The sequence below is a fragment of the Odontesthes bonariensis genome, chromosome 6 (assembly GCF_027942865.1).
Source record: "Odontesthes bonariensis isolate fOdoBon6 chromosome 6, fOdoBon6.hap1, whole genome shotgun sequence".
NCBI classification, from domain to species: domain Eukaryota; kingdom Metazoa; phylum Chordata; class Actinopteri; order Atheriniformes; family Atherinopsidae; genus Odontesthes; species Odontesthes bonariensis.
The window spans coordinates 2,378,097-2,398,092 of record NC_134511.1 but is presented as its reverse complement, the minus strand read 5'-3'; the positions used below and the strand labels follow the sequence as shown (position 1 = coordinate 2,398,092).

The window sequence follows — 19,996 nt, the reverse complement described above, 5'->3', positions numbered from 1 at the left end:
AATAAAGAGAAGAATAAGTAAAACAATAGAAGAACAGTGAAAGCAATAAAATACAACAAAATCGATTAAGATAAAATAAGATAAATGTGCCATGTTCCTGTTCTTCCACCAGGTGGAGCCATGTGAGTAAATATGATCTTCCCATAACACCAGTCCACTGCTCAGATCACATTTGTTAGACTGTTATCTGTATTCTGTCACATTAACAGACTCTATCGGAGCGTCTGCACAGAGAAACAATGCCAGTAATTCACATTTCTTTAGAATTAAACAAAGATCAGATGTTTCAGAGGGATTAGAAACAATGTTTCAGGCTTTTTCAGGAGCTTTTTTTATTTCCTTTTTCCTAAAAGAAGCCTTTAAACTCCAGGTGATTCAGGATAAGACAACCTGACAGCTGAGCTCATTAAGCTGTTTAATCAGGACTCGATTCCTGGTTCAAAGGAGAAGAAACTCTCAATAAATTTAAAAAACTGTACAACTGGTAATCCAACGTGTCCTAATGAATCTTTAATCGTTTCTACCTTTAATAACGCCTCATCTTCCAGTTTGTCTGATGCATATTTAGTCAGTTTGCAGATACTGGAGCTGTTGGCTTGTAATCTTTGCACAGGAGGTGATGCATCCTCACGCCTCTGTAGATTTAAAACTATTAGAATTTCATTTCACAATTTCATTAGAGTTTCATGTCAGAGTAAAGGCATCAATGAAGGATTATCATTACGTACAAGATGGATTATTATGTAGGATTTATTATTAGAGGGTTGAAGAAATACGACCATTAAGATCCATCTTTTGTTCAGGCTCCAGCTCATCATTGGCCAGTTTATGAAATAATCATTCAGACAGCAGAAGAAGAGGAAAGAGGATGAAGGAAAGCTGGAGAAATGAGAAGAAACAGGAGGAAGGTTAAATGTTCACATCAGAGCTCGTTATGTTAAAGATTTAACAGATATTCTACAGAAGAATAAATATCAGATATCAACGCAAACTGCTGGATATCACCTGGAGACCCGGAATATAGTCCCACACAGCAGGTATGAACAGCTGGAAACAGCAGCATGAAGCCTCAGAACCAGCCAGAGACGCAGAGCTGCAGTCAAAGACAACACGACCCAGTGATGGTGGAGACAGATCCGACGTGTCAGAGAGTCGCTGCCATGCTGACGCAGCTACAGAGTCTGTAAAATGTGACATGTGTGCAAACATGTTGAAACACCAGATGATCCACGTGGATGTGAAACCATATTCCTGCAAAAAATGTGGCAAAGATTTTACAGACTAAAGCAGCTTGTTGGTCCACACGAGAAGCCACGGGGTCGAGATGCCGTACCTCTGCACAATATGCGGGAAAAGATTCAGATTCTCCTCAGCGTTCAGGAGACACTCAGTCATGCACACGGGCCAAAGACCGCATGTCTGCCCAAACTGTGGGAAGAGTTTCGCTCAGTCACAGTTTGTTGGTTCACACGAGAAGCCACAGGGGTGAGATGCCGTACCTCTGCACAATATGCGGGAAAAGATTCAAGCCACACGGGCGAGAAAAGTTTCATCCGGCTGGAAAATCTCACCATCGACAGAAGAACCCACACGGGTGAGAAGCTGTACTCCTGTGAAATCTGTTGGAAGAGTTTCACCCAACGCAATAACTTGAGCTCGCACAGGAAAACCCACACAGGGAAGCTGATCCCCTGCGAAGTGTGTGGCAAGTGTTTCTCTCAGAACACTTACCTGTCGGTCCACATGAGAACGCACACAGGTGAGAAGCCGTACTCCTGTGAGACCTGTGGGAAGAGCTTCAGCCACAGAAGCGGCTTGAATGAAATCCGACTTATTTGACAGCTTTGAATCTGACCCTGTAGGATCCAGATCCAGCAGCAGAAGTTGAGACAAACGATTTGATCCAAAAAGTGAACGGTGCTCTCGAGCTCGATCCTGCAACAGTCCAACAATCGTCTCTTTGGTTTTGTTGATGTTGAGGATAAGATTATTTTCCTTTTTCCACCTCGCACCGAGCTCGTCCACTTCCTGCTTTACGCTGACCCGTTGTCGTTGGTTACGAGCTCCAACATGACCCATGAACTCCCCTGGGAAGTTCATGGGTTATAAACTTGGGTTATGTGGAGGATGATGGACGGAGCGGTTCGATCCAATCCTGTTTCCAAGTGTTTCTGACAGCTTCCAGAAGGTAAAAGCAGCTCAGAAATAACGAGTAAACTTTATGATTTTAGATGTTTCACTGAGGGTGAGAAACTAAAGTTTTGGCTTCACGTATGTATTTTCATCCCTAAAGACATCGAACTTCTCACGTGTTTGGGTTCTCATGTGGTGCACAAGGCAGCACATACTTTAAACCTTAGATATATATATATGGGCAACGATTAAAATGTTTAATCTAATTAATCACGATTAATCTCATTTGTACGCAGAATCCAAAAATGAATCCAAAAGTAGCGTATAGCTTTTAGCATTTAGCTTTATTTTAAATGTGCTGCCATATGAATGAAAGTGCCATAACATTTGTTGTGCAAACACACTTTTAACATCAGCATCTTTCTGTAGTTTTTATGTAGAAGCCTCGCTCCACTGTCTGTTTCCTTGAATGACTTGCTGCTATCAGTTGTGTGTTTTGCCTTTAAGTGATATTTTAGACTGGAACTACTACGCTGAGAAGACAATTCAACTTGGCAGTGTTTACAGATGACTTTGGTTCTGTCGACTCCGCCGTCTGGAAGAACTTTAAAATGAAAATGGCCGAGTAAAAGTTCCGTACCCTTCTCCATGTTTGGTGGATCCGCCGATTACTTTCTTTTCCTGTTCAGCAGCAGACAGCAGCAGACTTTTACAAAATAAAAGCCTGTGAGCAACAGACTTTTACAAAATAAAAGCCTGTGAGCGACAGACTTTTACAAAATAAAAGCCTGTGAGCGACAGACTTTTACAAAATAAAAGCCTGTGAGCGACAGACTTTTACAAAATAAAAGCCTGTGAGCGACAGACTTTTACAAAATAAAAGCCTGTGAGCGACAGACTTTTACAAAATAAAAGCCTGTGAGCAACAGACTTTTACACAATAAAATAAATAATAAAACCTGCGTTAATGGACGATAAAATATTTATCGGCGTTAAATAATTAACAAGTTAATACAATAATAACCAGTTAACTCGCCCAGCCCTACTATACATACATATATATAAATATATATATATGTATGTCCAGGGTTCGATGCATCTCACAGATCACAGACATTCTCCTCTCTGAGTTGGGCCGATCGTAACCTTTCAGTCCATCCGTGGCTTCAGGGTCATTTAAAAGAGTTCCAGATTACATTACATTACATTACTTTACATTACACTACATTACTTTACATTACATTACATTACATTACGGTCATTCTGCAGATGCTTTTATCCAAAGCAACTTACAATCATCTTAAAAAACTTCCGGTCACAAGAAATCATAAGTGCATTTCCTTCCAAAACCAAACAGCTCAGAGCATAAGTAGTGCAGAGTAAGTGCAGTAAGTTAGGTACCGAGACAAATGGGAAGACAATTTAGAAAACATATTAGTTTGTAGGTAGCTGGGAGGAACCAGGATGAAACATCATGATGTCAGAGATCCAGATAAACTGGTGTGTGAGGAGGGTCTGTGCCATGTGACACATGTGCAGCCGTTAAAAATAGCGCGTTGGGTCACACACGATGGACTCGGGTCACAGTCGTGTGTCGGTAAACAAGCTGGTGAGAAGCAGACGGCCGGACGCCGACCGGGAAACAGGTAAGAAGTGACGAGCTGATGATGTCATTTAACCGCGTTCCAGACAGACTCTGAACCGGCTGTTTTACCTGATATATATTTATATTTATAGATATAAACGTCTCTGCTTTTGGTTTCAGCTGATAAAGTTTTGTAGTTTCAGGAGTCGTAATATCAGCCTGTTCAGGTAAAACAGGCCAATAAAAGGAAAATAATATGAATTAACTGTTCGCTGACTCTAAATATCGTCTTTGTTGAGTCGACAGAAAGCTTTAAAGGTGAAGAGATGTGTTTCAGGAGGACGTTTGATCCATTATTTGGTTTTCACCAGCGAATCGAGTCTGTTTTCAAAGCAAAGCTGAAACACCAACAGTCGCTTGTTCCTCGCGTTGAACGATTTTTCATGAAACTCTGAACTGAATCATGAGATCCATTATTCTGAAAGTCCTTCCCAGCTTTTCTTCACCTGCTATTATAAATAATTATTATTTATTATTTATAAATAAATAACCGGCTCGTACGTTTTAATTAAATTACACACAAAACAATTCAGTTTAAACTCTTAAGAGCCGGAGAAATGAAATAATTCACATTTTCTAACCTTTTTAGTTTAAGACACTTTAATTAAAGTGAAAGTAGAATAAATTTGTTCTGATAAAGTATCATTTTACTGTTAAATTCTTTAAAGGAATAAATCAGGATGTTTTGTGCTGGAAAAAAAAGCTCAAATTTACCCAGAATTCAGTGCAAAACACTGAAGAGCTAAATAACTGTGTGCAGAAGCTGAATTTGATCAGAACCGGTGTCTGTTTGTGTGAAACAGTCTCAGATTATCACATTAAAAGCAGCTTTCTGCAGTTTAACCGCCTCTCTGCCGGGTTGCTTTTGTGTAGCTCATTGAAAGACATCATGTAACATTCATGAGCTCCTTAAATCAAACACACAGAGCCTGCAGGTTTTATAGTAAACCTTTGATTATAAAACTGTGCTGAAGCTCATTTTCAGGCTGTTGTGTTGCTCTCGGTGACGTAAAGTGAACCTGGAGCTCCATCTGCATCCCAAAGGTCCCACAGCCACTGAGCTCCTCCCACTTTAAGCTGTTACGACCTGCGGCGACACATCGGTGCACACATCACATCAGCAGCTCCAGCAGCAGTGAGCTGAAGTAATGGTTTCCTGTGGGACGTTCTCAGTCTCTCTCTGGTTCTGGAGGAATCTTATTCCCACTCTTCTCTCCAGCGCTGCTTCAGCTCATTGAGGTTTGCAGCATCGGTTTCTGCACAGCTCTCTAAAGGTCCCACCACAGCATCTCAGTCCGGCTGAGGTCTGGACTCTGACTGGACCATTGCAACACCTTGATTCTTCTCTTCTTCACACATTCTGCTGTAGATCTGCTGCTGTGTTTGGGATCATTGGGCCTCATGCAACAACCGTCCGTACGCACAGATTCGTTCTTAAGTCGTGCGTTACGAGTGATTTAAGAGAACAATCTTTTCTTATTTTACGTTTTCTTTCAGGTACGAACAGAATTTATGAGTGATCCAGATCTGTCGAAGGAGTTTCCTAAAATAGTCCGCTGTTATTCACATCAAGTTTGCTTGACTAATGGATTGTATATTTAATTACTCTGAAGCAAACATAAATAAATATATACATTATACCCCATAATGATCCTGACATTATTCTGTTTGACTTAAATTATGCACTAATTGAAGGTTAATCTGACTCTGTATATAACAAGGACAATGGGAAGTGTAACCAGCGGCTGACTTTCTGCTTTTGGATGCCTTAGCACGTCAGGCTCTTGGAAGAGAGCGTGCGCTCCGAGACCGTGTGGAGACAGACAAATCGCTGACATCGCGATTTAGATCACCAAGGACTGTGCTGCTGTAAATATGCAGCTTGCTGGAGCCACAACTCCAGAGAGAAACACGCCGATCAAACCCAGTTCCACCACACGTCCAGGTCCTCACCACCCTTGGATTTTTGGCCACTGGAACCTTTCAGAGGGAGATTGGAGACAGATCGGGGGTGTCCCAGTCCTCTGTGAGTCGTGCGCTCCCCTTGGTCATCAAAACTCTCATCAGTTTATCACCCATGGTACATCAGATTCCCACACACCGCTGTCCAACAAGTACAAATTAAGAGGGACTTTCATGCCGTGGCTGGACTGCCAAACATAATCGGAGCACTAGACGCATATACGCACCTGAAGGCCAGGTGGGTGTGTCTCCATACAGCGTATATTTTCATATCAAACCATTTCTTCTTTATTTCGGTGACATTACGAACTACAGGTGACACTGAATTAACAGCACTCGTAATAACTTCCCATTTCTTCGCTTTAGCAGGTCCCGTAATTCCACTGCTGACACTGCTAAAATGACAGATTTTCTTTTTTGGATCTCTGAAATCAGAACTTCAATCTTCAAACTTCAAACTTCCCAGGTTGATGGGCAGCAGCTGCTTCTCTGAGATCATTGCTGGTGTCTTTCCTCCTTGGCATCGTGTTAACTCACACCTGAACGCTGCAGAACTTCTGCTTTTATAGATCTGCTCACACTGACTGATGATCAGTGAATCAGAGCATTGATCAGCAGCTCCTGGCTGATACAGACCCTCTGAGTTCCTGTGGAAGCAGGAAGGGTTCACTTAGTTTTAACAGTTTTACCAAATAAACAGACGTAAAAAGGCTGAAAGGGAGGTCCTCCTCAGAGAAGGAGGGCTGTGAACGTTTCTTCTTCCTCCTCCAGCTGCAGAAATGGGTCCGGAGAGGAAGGTGGACGTGCCGGTGTACGATCTGTCTCTGATCAGAGGACTCTGGGAGGTCCGGGTGAAGAAACACCGACAGAAACAGAAGAAGGAGAAGGAGCGGGTGGAGAGCAGCGCTCTGGCCAGGTCAGCGACACGTCACACAAGGATTCAAATCTTCTAAATCTTTACCAGGTTAACAGGAGATTGAACACCTGAGCTGACAGTGGGCTGCATGTCTGAGGGGTTGGCAGCTTCTCTGAGGGCAGGAAGTAGGAGGTTCAGGGGTTTTCATCTAACTTGGAGACAAAATGTTCCTTCTGGCTGGGTTGTGTCATCTTTAGTCTTTATTTGCTCTCCTCCGGCTGCTGCTTGAATCATTCTTTAATTCAATTCAATTCATTTTTATTTATATAGCGCCAAATTACAACAAATGTCATCTCAAGGCACTTAGATAATAAAGTCCTATTCAAGCCAATTGGAATTCAATTCATTGTAATCATAATTATTTATAAAATAATCCAATTCATTCATACAAAGGCAATTCAAAAACAATTTCTGAGCTAAGGAAACCAACAGATTGCACTGAAACTTGTCTTTAGCTGTTAGATGGTTCCCTGCATGGTCACTTTATTTCGTCTCTGACTCCCCGGCAGCTGTTTGCTGCAGAGCACATCACGTTCAGATGGTTGGTCCGTGTGTGCAGGACAGGAAATGTGCAACCGAACCTAAACCTGAAGCTAAAACCTGAAGCTAAAACCTGAAGCTAAAACCTGAAGCTAAAGACTGAAGCTAAAACCTGAAGCTAAAGGCTGAAGCTAAAGACTGAAGCTCAAACATGAAGCTAAAACCTGAAGCTAAAGACTGAAGCTTAAACCTGAAGCTAAAACCTGAAGCTAAAACCTGAAGCTAAAACCTGAAGCTAAAGACTGAAGCTAAAGACTGAAGCTAAAACCTGAAGCTAAAGGCTGAAGCTAAAGACTGAAGCTCAAACATGAAGCTAAAACCTGAAGCTAAAACCTGAAGCTAAAGACTGAAGCTAAAGAGTGAAGCTAAAACCTGAAGCTAAAACCTGAAGCTAAAGACTGAAGCTAAAACCTGAAGCTAAAACCTGAAGCTAAAGACTGAAGCTAAAGACTGAAGCTAAAACCTGAAGCTAAAGGCTGAAGCTAAAGACTGAAGCTAAAACCTGAAGCTAAAGGCTGAAGCTAAAGACTGAAGCTCAAACATGAAGCTAAAACCTGAAGCTAAAACCTGAAGCTAAAGACTGAAGCTAAAGACTGAAGCTAAAACCTGAAGCTAAAGGCTGAAGCTAAAGACTGAAGCTCAAACATGAAGCTAAAACCTGAAGCTAAAACCTGAAGCTAAAGACTGAAGCTAAAGAGTGAAGCTAAAACCTGAAGCTAAAACCTGAAGCTAAAGACTGAAGCTAAAGACTGAACCTACAGACTGAAGCTAAAACCTGAAGCTAAAACCTGAAGCTAAAACCTGAAGCTAAAGACTGAAGCTAAAACCTGAAGCTAAAGACTGAAGCTTAAACCTGAAGCTAAAAACCTGAAGCTTAAACCTGAAGCTAAAACCTGAAGCTAAAGACTGAAGCTTAAACCTGAAGCTAAAACCTGAAGCTAAAGACTGAAGCTTAAACCTGAAGCTAAAACCTGAAGCTAAAACCTGAAGCTAAAACCTGAAGCTAAAACCTGAAGCTAAAGACTGAAGCTTAAACCTGAAGCTAAAACCTGAAGCTCAAACCTGAAGCTAAAACCTGAAGCTAAAACCTGAAGCTAAAGACTGAAGCTAAAGACTGAAGCTAAAACCTGAAGCTAAAACCTGAAGCTAAAGACTGAAGCTAAAGACTGAACCTACAGACTGAAGCTAAAACCTGAAGCTAAAACCTGAAGCTAAAGACTGAAGCTAAAACCTGAAGCTAAAGACTGAAGCTTAAACCTGAAGCTAAAACCTGAAGCTTAAACCTGAAGCTAAAACCTGAAGCTAAAGACTGAAGCTCAAACCTGAAGCTAAAACCTGAAGCTAAAGACTGAAGCTAAAACCTGAAGATAAAACCTAAAGCTAAAACCTGAAGCTAAAGACTGAAGCTAAAGACTGAAACTAAAGACTGAAGCTAAAACCTGAAGCTAAAACCTGAAGCTTAAACCTGAAGCTAAAACCTGAAGCTAAAGATTGAAGCTAAAACCTGAAGCTTAAACTTGAAGCTAAAACCTGAAGCTAAAACCTGAAGCTTAAACCTGAAGCTAAAACCTGAAGCTAAAACCTGAAGCTAAAACCTGAAGCTAAAGACTGAAGCTTAAACCTGAAGCTAAAGACAATAAAGATTATAGAGATTATGCAAACATGAAGGAGATGCAATGATTCAACCTGAGTGCAGGCTGTGCACATGTGTTTACAAAGTGATTCAAACTATTTGATATGACTGAGTCAGACGCAGCTGACTGATGTAACTCATGAACTATGACAGTGGAGGCTGGTTTTAGAAATATGAACACACACACGTGGGGCTATTTTTAACCCCGTGAAGGTGGAGCTGGTCAGAGTCAGGCAGGCAGAAAGGTCACGGTTCTGGAAAATGAACGGGAACATCCTGTCTGCTGGAGTCTGACATGATGCTGCTTCACTAACACAGGATCGACCAGCAGTGGCAGTACCGCATCTACTGTAAGAGCATGAAGACGAAAGAGCGGGATGTGCTGCATCATTACCTGGAGAGATCTACGCTGGCCGAGACACCGCTGCACACAGGTGAGAGCTTCCAGCTGCAAGAAGGCAGCACTGACACAGGTAGAGCAAGTAAAAACAGGTAAAGGTGATCAATATTCAGCCGTAAACAGGTAAATGTGATCAATATTCAGCTGTAAACAGGTAAAGGTGATCAATATTCAGCCGTAAACAGCTAAAGGTGATCAATATTCAGCTGTAAACAGGTAAAGGTGATCAATATTCAGCTGTAAACAGGTAAAGGTGATCAATATTCAGCCGTAAACAGGTAAATGTGATCAATATTCAGCCGTAAACAGGTAAAGGTGATCAATATTCAGCCGTAAACAGGTAAAGGTGATCAATATTCAGCTGTAAACAGGTAAAGGTGATCAATATTCAGCTGTAAACAGGTAAAGGTGATCAATATTCAGCTGTAAACAGGTAAAGGTGATCAATATTCAGCTGTAAACAGGTAAAAGTGATCAATATTCAGCTGTAAACAGGTAAATATCATCAATATTCAGCCGTAAACAGGTAAAGGTGATCAATATTCAGCTGTAAACAGGTAAAGGTGATCAATATTCAGCTGTAAACAGGTAAAGGTGATCCGGTAAAGGTGATCAATATTCAGCTGTAAACAGGTAAAGGTGATCAATATTCAGCTGTAAACAGGTAAAGGTGATCCGGTAAAGGTGATCAATATTCAGCTGTAAACAGGTAAAGGTGATCCGGTAAAGGTGATCAATATTCAGCTGTAAACAGGTAAAGGTGATCAATATTCAGCCGTAAACAGGTAAAGGTGATCAATATTCAGCTGTAAACAGGTAAAGGTGATCAATATTCAGCCGTAAACAGGTAAAGGTGATCAATATTCAGCCGTAAACAGGTAAAGGTGATCAATATTCAGCCGTAAACAGGTAAAGGTGATCAATATTCAGCCGTAAACAGGTAAAGGTGATCAATATTCAGCCGTAAACAGGTAAAGGTGATCAATATTCAGCCGTAAACAGGTAAAGGTGATCAATATTCAGCCGTAAACAGGTAAAGGTGATCAATATTCAGCCGTAAACAGGTAAAGGTGATCAATATTCAGCCGTAAACAGGTAAAGGTGATCAATATTCAGCCGTAAACAGGTAAAGGTGATCAATATTCAGCTGTAAACAGGTAAAAGTGATCAATATTCAGCTGTAAACAGGTAAATATCATCAATATTCAGCCGTAAACAGGTAAAGGTGATCAAAATTCAGCCGTAAACAGGTAAAGGTGATCAATATTCAGCCGTAAACAGGTGAAGGTGATCAATATTCAGCTGTAAACAGGTAAAGGTGATCAATATTCAGCTGTAAACAGGTAAAGGTGATCAATATTCAGCCGTAAACAGGTAAAGGTGATCAATATTCAGCTGTAAACAGGTAAAAGTGATCAATATTCAGCTGTAAACAGGTAAATATCATCAATATTCAGCCGTAAACAGGTAAAGGTGATCAATATTCAGCCGTAAACAGGTAAAGGTGATCAATATTCAGCCGTAAACAGGTAAAGGTGATCAATATTCAGCCGTAAACAGGTAAAGGTGATCAATATTCAGCCGTAAACAGGTAAAGGTGATCAATATTCAGCTGTAAACAGGTAAAGGTGATCAATATTCAGCTGTAAACAGGTAAAGGTGATCAATATTCAGCCGTAAACAGGTAAAGGTGATCAATATTCAGCCGTAAACAGGTAAAGGTGATCAATATTCAGCCGTAAACAGGTAAAGGTGATCAATATTCAGCCGTAAACAGGTAAAGGTGATCAATATTCAGCCGTAAACAGGTAAAGGTGATCAATATTCAGCCGTAAACAGGTAAAGGTGATCAATATTCAGCCGTAAACAGGTAAAAGTGATCAATATTCAGCTGTAAACAGGTAAATATCATCAATATTCAGCCGTAAACAGGTAAAGGTGATCAATATTCAGCCGTAAACAGGTAAAGGTGATCAATATTCAGCCGTAAACAGGTGAAGGTGATCAATATTCAGCTGTAAACAGGTAAAGGTGATCAATATTCAGCTGTAAACAGGTAAAGGTGATCAATATTCAGCCGTAAACAGGTAAAGGTGATCAATATTCAGCCGTAAACAGGTAAAGGTGATCAATATTCAGCCGTAAACAGGTAAAGGTGATCAATATTCAGGCGTAAACAGGTAAAGGTGATCAATATTCAGCTGTAAACAGGTAAAAGTGATCAATATTCAGCTGTAAACAGGTAAATATCATCAATATTCAGCCGTAAACAGGTAAAGGTGATCAATATTCAGCCGTAAACAGGTAAAGGTGATCAATATTCAGCTGTAAACAGGTAAAGGTGATCAATATTCAGCTGTAAACAGGTAAAGGTGATCAATATTCAGCCGTAAACAGGTAAAGGTGATCAATATTCAGCCGTAAACAGGTAAAGGTGATCAATATTCAGCCGTAAACAGGTAAAGATGATCAATATTCAGCTGTAAACAGGTAAAGGTGATCAATATTCAGCCGTAAACAGGTAAAGGTGATCAATATTCAGCCGTAAACAGGTAAAGGTGATCAATATTCAGGCGTAAACAGGTAAAGGTGATCAATATTCAGCTGTAAACAGGTAAAAGTGATCAATATTCAGCTGTAAACAGGTAAATATCATCAATATTCAGCCGTAAACAGGTAAAGGTGATCAATATTCAGCCGTAAACAGGTAAAGGTGATCAATATTCAGCTGTAAACAGGTAAAGGTGATCAATATTCAGCTGTAAACAGGTAAAGGTGATCAATATTCAGCCGTAAACAGGTAAAGGTGATCAATATTCAGCCGTAAACAGGTAAAGGTGATCAATATTCAGCCGTAAACAGGTAAAGATGATCAATATTCAGCTGTAAACAGGTAAAGGTGATCAATATTCAGCCGTAAAGGTGTAAACAGGTATAGACAGGTGTAGACAGGTACAGACAGGTACAGACAGGTACAGACAGGTACAGACAGGTGTAGACAGGTACAGACAGGTGTAGACAGGTGTAGACAGGTGTAGACAGGTACAGACAGGTGTAGACAGGTACAGACAGGTGTAAACAGGTACAGACAGGTACAGACAGGTACAGACAGGTACAGACAGGTGTAGACAGGTACAGACAGGTACAGACAGGTACAGACAGGTACAGACAGGTACAGACAGGTGTAAACAGGTACAGACAGGTACAGACAGGTACAGACAGGTACAGACAGGTGTAGACAGGTACAGACAGGTGTAAACAGGTGTGTGCATCTGTTGATGAAGATGAGTTTCTGTTCCCGTTAGGAAACCAGCAGCAGGACCAGAAGGATCCGGAGCAGAGCCAGCTGATCTTCAGGCTGGACGGAGACCAGTGGACGGTAAGTGCAAAGCTGTGTGAGCTCTGTGATTCTCTAAGTTTTGGTCTCTAAGGGCAACGCTCTGCAGGACTTCCCCAGGGAGCTGCAGTGGATGACCTACCTGCAGGAGTGGCACGTCCGGGGGACAAAGATCCGCCAGCTGCCCGACTACCTGGCCCTGTTCACCCAGCTCACCGTGCTGGAGATCCCCAAAAACGCCATCTATGAGCTGCCGCCGGAGATCGGTGAGATTGGGCTTCAGATTCGGCTCAGTTTAACCTTCTGGAACCAGCCAACCGCCATCTTTGTTTTTCAGGTAAACTGAGCGAGCTGAGGAGGCTGAACGTCAGCTACAACCGTCTGTCCAGAGTTCCTCCGGAGCTGGGGGACTGCGAGAACCTGGAGAGGCTGGAGCTGTCCGGGAACCACGGCCTGTCCGAGCTGCCGTTCGAGGTGAGGCGGGGCCACGGGTTTCCCTCTTATCGGCCTGGTGTGGGGACGCCACCGTGTTGATGATGTCACTCTGTACCTGCAGCTCAGCAACCTGAAGCAGCTGGTTCACCTGGACATTGCGGAGAACAGGTTTGCCTCGATCCCCATCTGCGCCCTGAGGATGTTCAGCCTGCAGCTGCTGGACCTGAGCAACAACGGGCTGAGCGACCTCCCGCAGGACATGGACAGGTAACGGGTGATGTCATCGCTGCACCTGGGTGGGCTCCGGTCTCACCCGGAGAACATCAGGTGTGCTCACGTGTCCTCGCTGTCTGCAGGCTGGAGCAGCTCGTGACCCTGTTCGTCCATAAGAACAACCTGACCTACCTGCCTCACTGTCTCACCAACATCTCCACCCTCAAGATGATCGTCGTCAGTGGCGACAAGCTCACCTGCTGCCCGACCAAACTGTGCAGCAACCCCAGCATCAAGTACGGAAACCACACCGACAGTCGAGCTGGAGCCAAAACCGATTTATCAGGAGGGTCCTCACTGTTTCTGCTGCACCCGACAGGTTCATACGTCTGTACGACAACCGGGCCAGCAAAGAGAGGATGAAGAAGAAGGAGGAGGAGGAGGAGGAGGAGAAGAAGAAGGAAAAGAGGAGGAGGTGGAGGGAGCAGAAGGTGGAGGTGAAGGACAGCCGAGAAAAAGAGTTCATGGAGGCATACGTCAGCTCTCTGGAGAACAGAGGTAAGAATCAACATTTTATCAACTGTTGAATGTTGTTAATGTTCAGAAACCTGAAGCTGAAGTCAGAGATACTTGAGCCAGAGAGGGGCCTGATAACTGAAGGCTCTGCCTCCCACAGAGAGGGGTCTGATAACTGAAGGCTCTGCCTCCCACAGAGAGGGGTCTGATAACTGAAGGCTCTGCCTCCTGAACTGGCAGCTGGTTCCACAGAGAGGGGCCTGATAACTGAAGGCTCTGCCTCCCAAACTGGCAGCTGGTTCCACAGAGAGGGGCCTGATAACTGAAGGCTCTGCCTCCTGAACTGGCAGCTGGTTCCTCAGAGAGGGGCCTGATAACTGAAGGCTCTGCCTCCCAAACTGGCAGCTGGTTCCATAGAGAGGGGCCTGATAACTGAAGGCTCTGCCTCCCAAACTGGCAGCTGGTTCCACAGAGAGGGGCCTGATAACTGAAGGCTCTGCCTCCCAAACTGGCAGCTGGTTCCACAGAGAGGGGCCTGATAACTGAAGGCTCTGCCTCCCAAACTGGCAGCTGGTTCCACAGAGAGGGGCCTGATAACTGAAGGCTCTGCCTCCCAAACTGGCAGCTGGTTCCACAGAGAGGGGCCTGATAACTGAAGGCTCTGCCTCCCAAACTGGCAGCTGGTTCCTCAGAGAGGGGCCTGATAACTGAAGGCTCTGCCTCCCAAACTGGCAGCTGGTTCCTCAGAGAGGGGCCTGATAACTGAAGGCTCTGCCTTTAAAATGTGATGGATCTCGTTCACTTCAGCTCATTTAAACACTTTCATTCGTCCCACATCAGACTCGGTCCCCTGCGCCACCACCAAGGTGTCCATCTCCTGCCTGCTGTGACGAAGACCACCGAGTTTGCGCTGAGGGTCCGCCGCCGTGTGAGTGACTGAGATTTAACTGGATGCAGCACTTTGCTAAGCAAACAAACTAATCCAGAATAAAGGAGCGGGAGGTTTGCTTTCTTTAGTGTAAATGCTAACGTGCTAACATGCTAATGGAGGCCGACAATGGAAAGTAGTTCTGAAGGTTTGAGAGAAAATGTGTTTAAATATTTGTCTTTACTGGGTTGGATGGAAGCATCAATGAGAACAATACTAATAATCTGAATTATTAGATTATTAGATTAGGAGACAGTGAGTTGAAGTGTTTTTTTTCTCCTTGGGTTTGTAAATGAGTCCTTTAAAGTCAAAGGTTCTGACCGTGATAAAGCAAACTCAGCAGGTTAAGAGTCAGACCCAATTCTTCCTAAATATCAGAGACTCCTTTAACTTTCACATTAAAGGAAAAAAATACAAATAAAGACCAAAACGGTTGGCTGAAATGTCCATTTTTTATTCATATTTTTCAGAAATTTATACAGAAATGTTCCTTTTTCATAAAGTTTCATCGATATATTGATTATTTACAATGAGATAAACGGGTTAGAACAAAGCCAAATCAAGGATGAGTCTGTTAACTCGATTTAATCCTTAAAAACTGAAATATAACGATGAATAATTTCTGATTTTCATTCCTAATCAGCACCAAACTGCAGGATTTTCTTGGGTTTATCGTGTTATTTACATCTAAAACAGATAAACAGCTGGATTAAATAAAACAGACAAAGGTTTGAATCCTCCAGGGAAGCTACCGAGTGGTTTCAAATTCATAGTTTTAATCTTTGATTTATCGGGTTTACGACAGAACTTTTCTCTTTGGTTTCTGAAGTGTGATTTGTTTGTTATTGTAAATAAAGACTTTGTAGAATATTTGGAATAAACTGGATTTATCTGCTGAAAGCTGCGACCAAATGAATCAAAATGCAGAAGTCAGCAGGTTTAACGCATTATAACCCAGAGCTGAAGGTTCCAGCTCTCAGATCTGTTCTATTTAAAGTTCTTTATTTGTTCAGAGGCTGAGAAACATAAAGTTTTATGACGGATAACTGCACAGTTTTTAATTAATTTTCAGGTTTATTTCCATAAATGTGGCTTTTCCACATTTAGCTGCAAAGTTTGTGTTCATCCAGATGTTTCTGTGAAGTTTGTGTGTTTCTATTCTGACTTTTTATTTTTTCATTTTAATAAATCTTTTGTGACATTTTCTTTTCCTTCGATTTTCACACGATGACTTTAATGACTTGAGTGTTATTCAGTTCATGTTTTCAGTTTGAATATAAAATTAATAGATTAATAAAAAAGAATAATATCGCAGGCTGAGAATGGCGTCCTGATTGGATCCCTACCCTGTCCATCAGCCATGCCCTCTCTGCATACCTTAGTGTTTATTGGAGAGAATAAACTCATATCAGATATGCATCAACATGTCAGCGGGACCGAGAGTCGTTGTCTTCGGCTTTCATAATTACCATTTTGACGGCAAAAGACGAACAGCACAGTGCAAGACATGCGGCATCAACATCTCAGACAGCCAGACGACAACTTCCAACTTTATTCGTCATTTAAAGATCCATTCTGACCAGGAAGTGCTGTTAAATGAGCTAATATTATCCTGTTAGCCTAGCCGGTATTTAGCTAACGTTAGCTTGATATGATACGGGGTGGACAGGTTGGACACATTGGCCAATGATGTTTACTGACAGTTACTTATATCTTTGTGTTTTCACTTTATTAAGATCAGATTCTGCAGGTAAAATTGCAATAATAAGGTGACTTAACTTGACCAAGAAAAAATTACTTGGGACAAACTTGAGACTTGCACATGTGTGACTTGGAAGCCAAGCATCTGAAGAAAGCCACTCATGAAGAAAGCTAACCATGGCAGCTGAAACTAGCCCAAGATGGCTGACCAGAGATCTCAAATGGAACCCTTCTGCAGGTGAAGACGAGTCTTCACTCAGACGAGGCGTCCAGGCTAAACGCTGCTGACCCCGAGATGCCTGCTGAAGGGTTTCCATCAATGTGAACGCTCTGACCACACGTCCCAGGAATTCAATTTAATTCAATTCAAAAATACTTTATTTATCCCAGAGGGAAATTAAATGTTGATGTAACTCAATTAAATCAAGGAGTTATTATAGATGCTGATGGCTGTGGGCAGGAAAGATTTCCTGTAGCGGTCCGTTTTGCATCCAAACTGAAGAAGCCGTGGACTGAAGAGACTCTGTTTTCTCTCTCGCTGAAGTTCAGAAAGATTCACCTGGGTGTTTAAAGGTGACACATTATGGAAAAATAACCTTTTTTTCCACTCCAGCATGCTCCAGAATTTCAGAGGATATAAGAGGTCAAAGCTCGTCCATTTTATCTGATGTCACATTTCCCATAATGATAAAAGAAAAGAATCGTTCAAACTTCCTCCTCCTTTTTCTCTAATTTGTTCCTGCTCTTTATCCCAGACGTCTCTTCTCCGGCTCATCTTGACTCGGGGTCTTATTCCAGGCGTTATTAGCTGCTCCGACAGGTTTTAAATGCGTCCTAACGGATGTGAAAGAGCTCCTCCAGCAGCACAGCATCCAACACGGTTGGAAAACGTTCCGGAAACTCACGTTTTCACAGAAAAAGCTCAGGCGAAAACACAGTTTGTCCAAAGCTGCTGCAGCAGCAGGCCACCTGTAGGGCGGCGCCATGCTGGGAAATAAAACTAAACAAAACACAAATATCCTTCAGATTCACAAGGATAAAAAAGACATAAAAAGATCTTTAAAATGTGGCATCATGAGTACATGATCAACAAAACAACCAAGTCTGACTCAAGTCAAACTACCTGAAAGGTTTAACATTAAGGAAAGATGATAAACAATAACTATAATGACAAAATGCATTCAAACTAACCCTAACCCACTCCTAACCGTCCAAACTGCACAACAGTTTCAGAAACATGTTCCTCAGACTTTGAGTCTTCCATCATCTGCAGAACATGTAGATCTATAGATCAGGCAGCTTGCATTAAAAACAGACCCGATTCTGTCCTGGAAACCCCTGCCTGGGCTCGTAAATAGCAAATAACAGAAAATAACAAATAACATCCATAATGTCAAACAACCTCCAAGCTTCTTCAGCTTAAGACGGTGTTTCTCAATTCCAGTCCTAGGGACCCACTGCCCTGCATGTTTTAGATGTTTCCCCTCCTCCAGCACACCTGATTCAAATGATCAACTCGTCATCAAGCTCTGCAGTGGCCTGATCAGGAGCCATTCATTTGAATCAGGTGTGCTGGAGGAAGGAAACATCTAAAACATGCAGGGCAGTGGGTCCCGAGGAGTGGAATTGAGAAACACCGTCTTAATTAGGGATGGCAGCTGAAGCCTCATGAAGCTTCCACAGGGTTCATCTGATTGGGCCAGAAAATGAACCAAAGTTTTGGGGCTTTGAAACCACACAGAACAGCGACATCTGGTGGTGCACTGCACGTATCATCCGCTTCAACCAGCCTCGTTGTCCTTGTTATACTTTAATATGTACAAAATAAAAAGCGTAAAAGAGATTTATATGAGAAGTGCTTGTGTTACATTGTGAATAATAAGTATAGAGTGAGAGGGGGTGTGCTTATGGTGACATTAGAGCCTTTGCGTATTTAACACACCTTTCTGTCAGAATAGACAGAGAGGGGTTTGGTACACAGCTGTGGAATAATGGCCGTAAGCGCTTTGTTTGTGATGTGCGCTAAATAAACAAGTCCAAAATGAATGTATTGTCCTACATAACTTAGATTCTTAAATGTGCTGCCCCCTTATTTTAAGAAGATAGCTATATTAGCATGCATACCCCTAATAATAATAAAGCTTATATTTACAGTTGAAAAACAAAAACAGGCAAACATCTTGCATCACACAATAGTATATAGTACAATAGTATCAGCTTATTAGGAGAAACCAAGGTGAAGTGATCCCAAGCCACAGAACGTTTCTTGCCAGAATCCATGGAAAAGAGCAATTAATTAAATTCAATTCTGACAGGGCAACAGAACTGGTTGGGAAACGTTGTTTGGTATTCATTCTCCTTTTATAGAGAACAGCGCGCCCAAGTGTTCAAACGATGAGACCTCTGAACCGTGGTTCCACCAAACAATGCGTTCGGCTCCATCTGATCCACGCCCCGGAACATTGTGCCGAACCACTCTGCTTCACGAAGATGAAACGAGCGCCGAAGCGTCCGTGTCAAACGGGCCATCCCTAGTCTTAAAGGAGAATTCCGGCTATTTTACAAACACATCCCATCTGTTGGGAGACCCAGGGAAGTTTGCCAAAGGGAAAAACGCGAGAAATTTTCATGCCCGCTGCACAAAGTTGTCCAATTGCGCTGATTTCCATGAAAGCGGGCTCTATCGGGCAAGCGTTTAACCTTTCCTGAGGCTCTTAACGTGTATCAAAATACTTTTACCGTGGTGTCAGTAGCAATACAATTCAACCCAGGGGCTAACCATACCATTAGCTAGCACAGATATTATACATTTTGAGATTTCAAAAACTGCGCATCTGATTGCACTTCTGATTTCTTGTGAGCTGAAGTTCTTTTACCTACCGATGTGGAACACACTTATTGTGAGTCGCTTTGGATAAAAGCGTCTGCAGAATGACCGTAATGTGATGTGGTAGAAGAGTCTGCTGTATCCAGATGTGTTCAGCTGGTGAAACATCTGGACCAGCAGCCAGAGAGGAGCCAGGAGGCCATCAGACAGGAACGGGACAACAGAGGTGCAGCAGCTGCTCTCCTCAGCTCCAGATGTTTCCAGATGATGTCAGCCCATACTTTTCATTAAACAGTAAAACGTCTCACAGCTGTTTCCTTTGTTTGTAAAATCACTGAATTTTGTTTAGATTTCAGGTCTTTTTTGGCCTCTGAAGCAGAAGTTCAGCGTCTCAGAAGTTTAAAAACTTCTTTAAGTTTAGAAACTTCTTTACAAGTTTAGAAAGTTTTACAAGTTTAGAAGCTTCTTTAAAGTTTAGAAAGTTTTACAAGTTTAGAAGCTTCTTTAAAGTTTAGAAAGTTTTACAAGTTTAGAAGCTTCTTTACAAGTTTAGAAAGTTTTACAAGTTTAGAAGCTTCTTTACAAGTTTAGAAAGTTTTACAAGTTTAGAAGCTTCTTTACAAGTTTAGAAAGTTTTACAAGTTTAGAAGCTTCTTTACAAGTTTAGAAAGTTTTACAAGTTTAGAAGCTTCTTTACAAGTTTAGAAAGTTTGACAAGTTTAAAAACTTCTTTAAAGTTTAGAAAGTTTTACAAGTTTAAAAACTTCTTTAGAAAGTTTTACAAGTTTAGAAAGTTTAGAAACGTCTTTA

General features: G+C 42.0%; 1 protein-coding gene across 1 annotated transcript; it reads left to right on the top strand.

Moving 5' to 3' along the window:
• The first annotated feature begins 3,699 nt into the window (after window positions 1-3,699).
• lrrc2 (leucine rich repeat containing 2) lies at window positions 3,700-15,869 on the top strand. The gene is made up of 10 exons (XM_075467056.1): window positions 3,700-3,779; window positions 6,512-6,656; window positions 9,148-9,263; window positions 12,535-12,608; window positions 12,676-12,832; window positions 12,904-13,040; window positions 13,123-13,268; window positions 13,358-13,510; window positions 13,594-13,772; window positions 14,571-15,869. The coding sequence occupies exons 1-10, from the start codon at window positions 3,704-3,706 to the stop codon at window positions 14,618-14,620; spliced, it is 1,233 nt and encodes a 410-aa protein (XP_075323171.1). The 5' UTR covers window positions 3,700-3,703; the 3' UTR covers window positions 14,621-15,869.
• The last annotated feature ends 4,127 nt before the right edge of the window (window positions 15,870-19,996 follow it).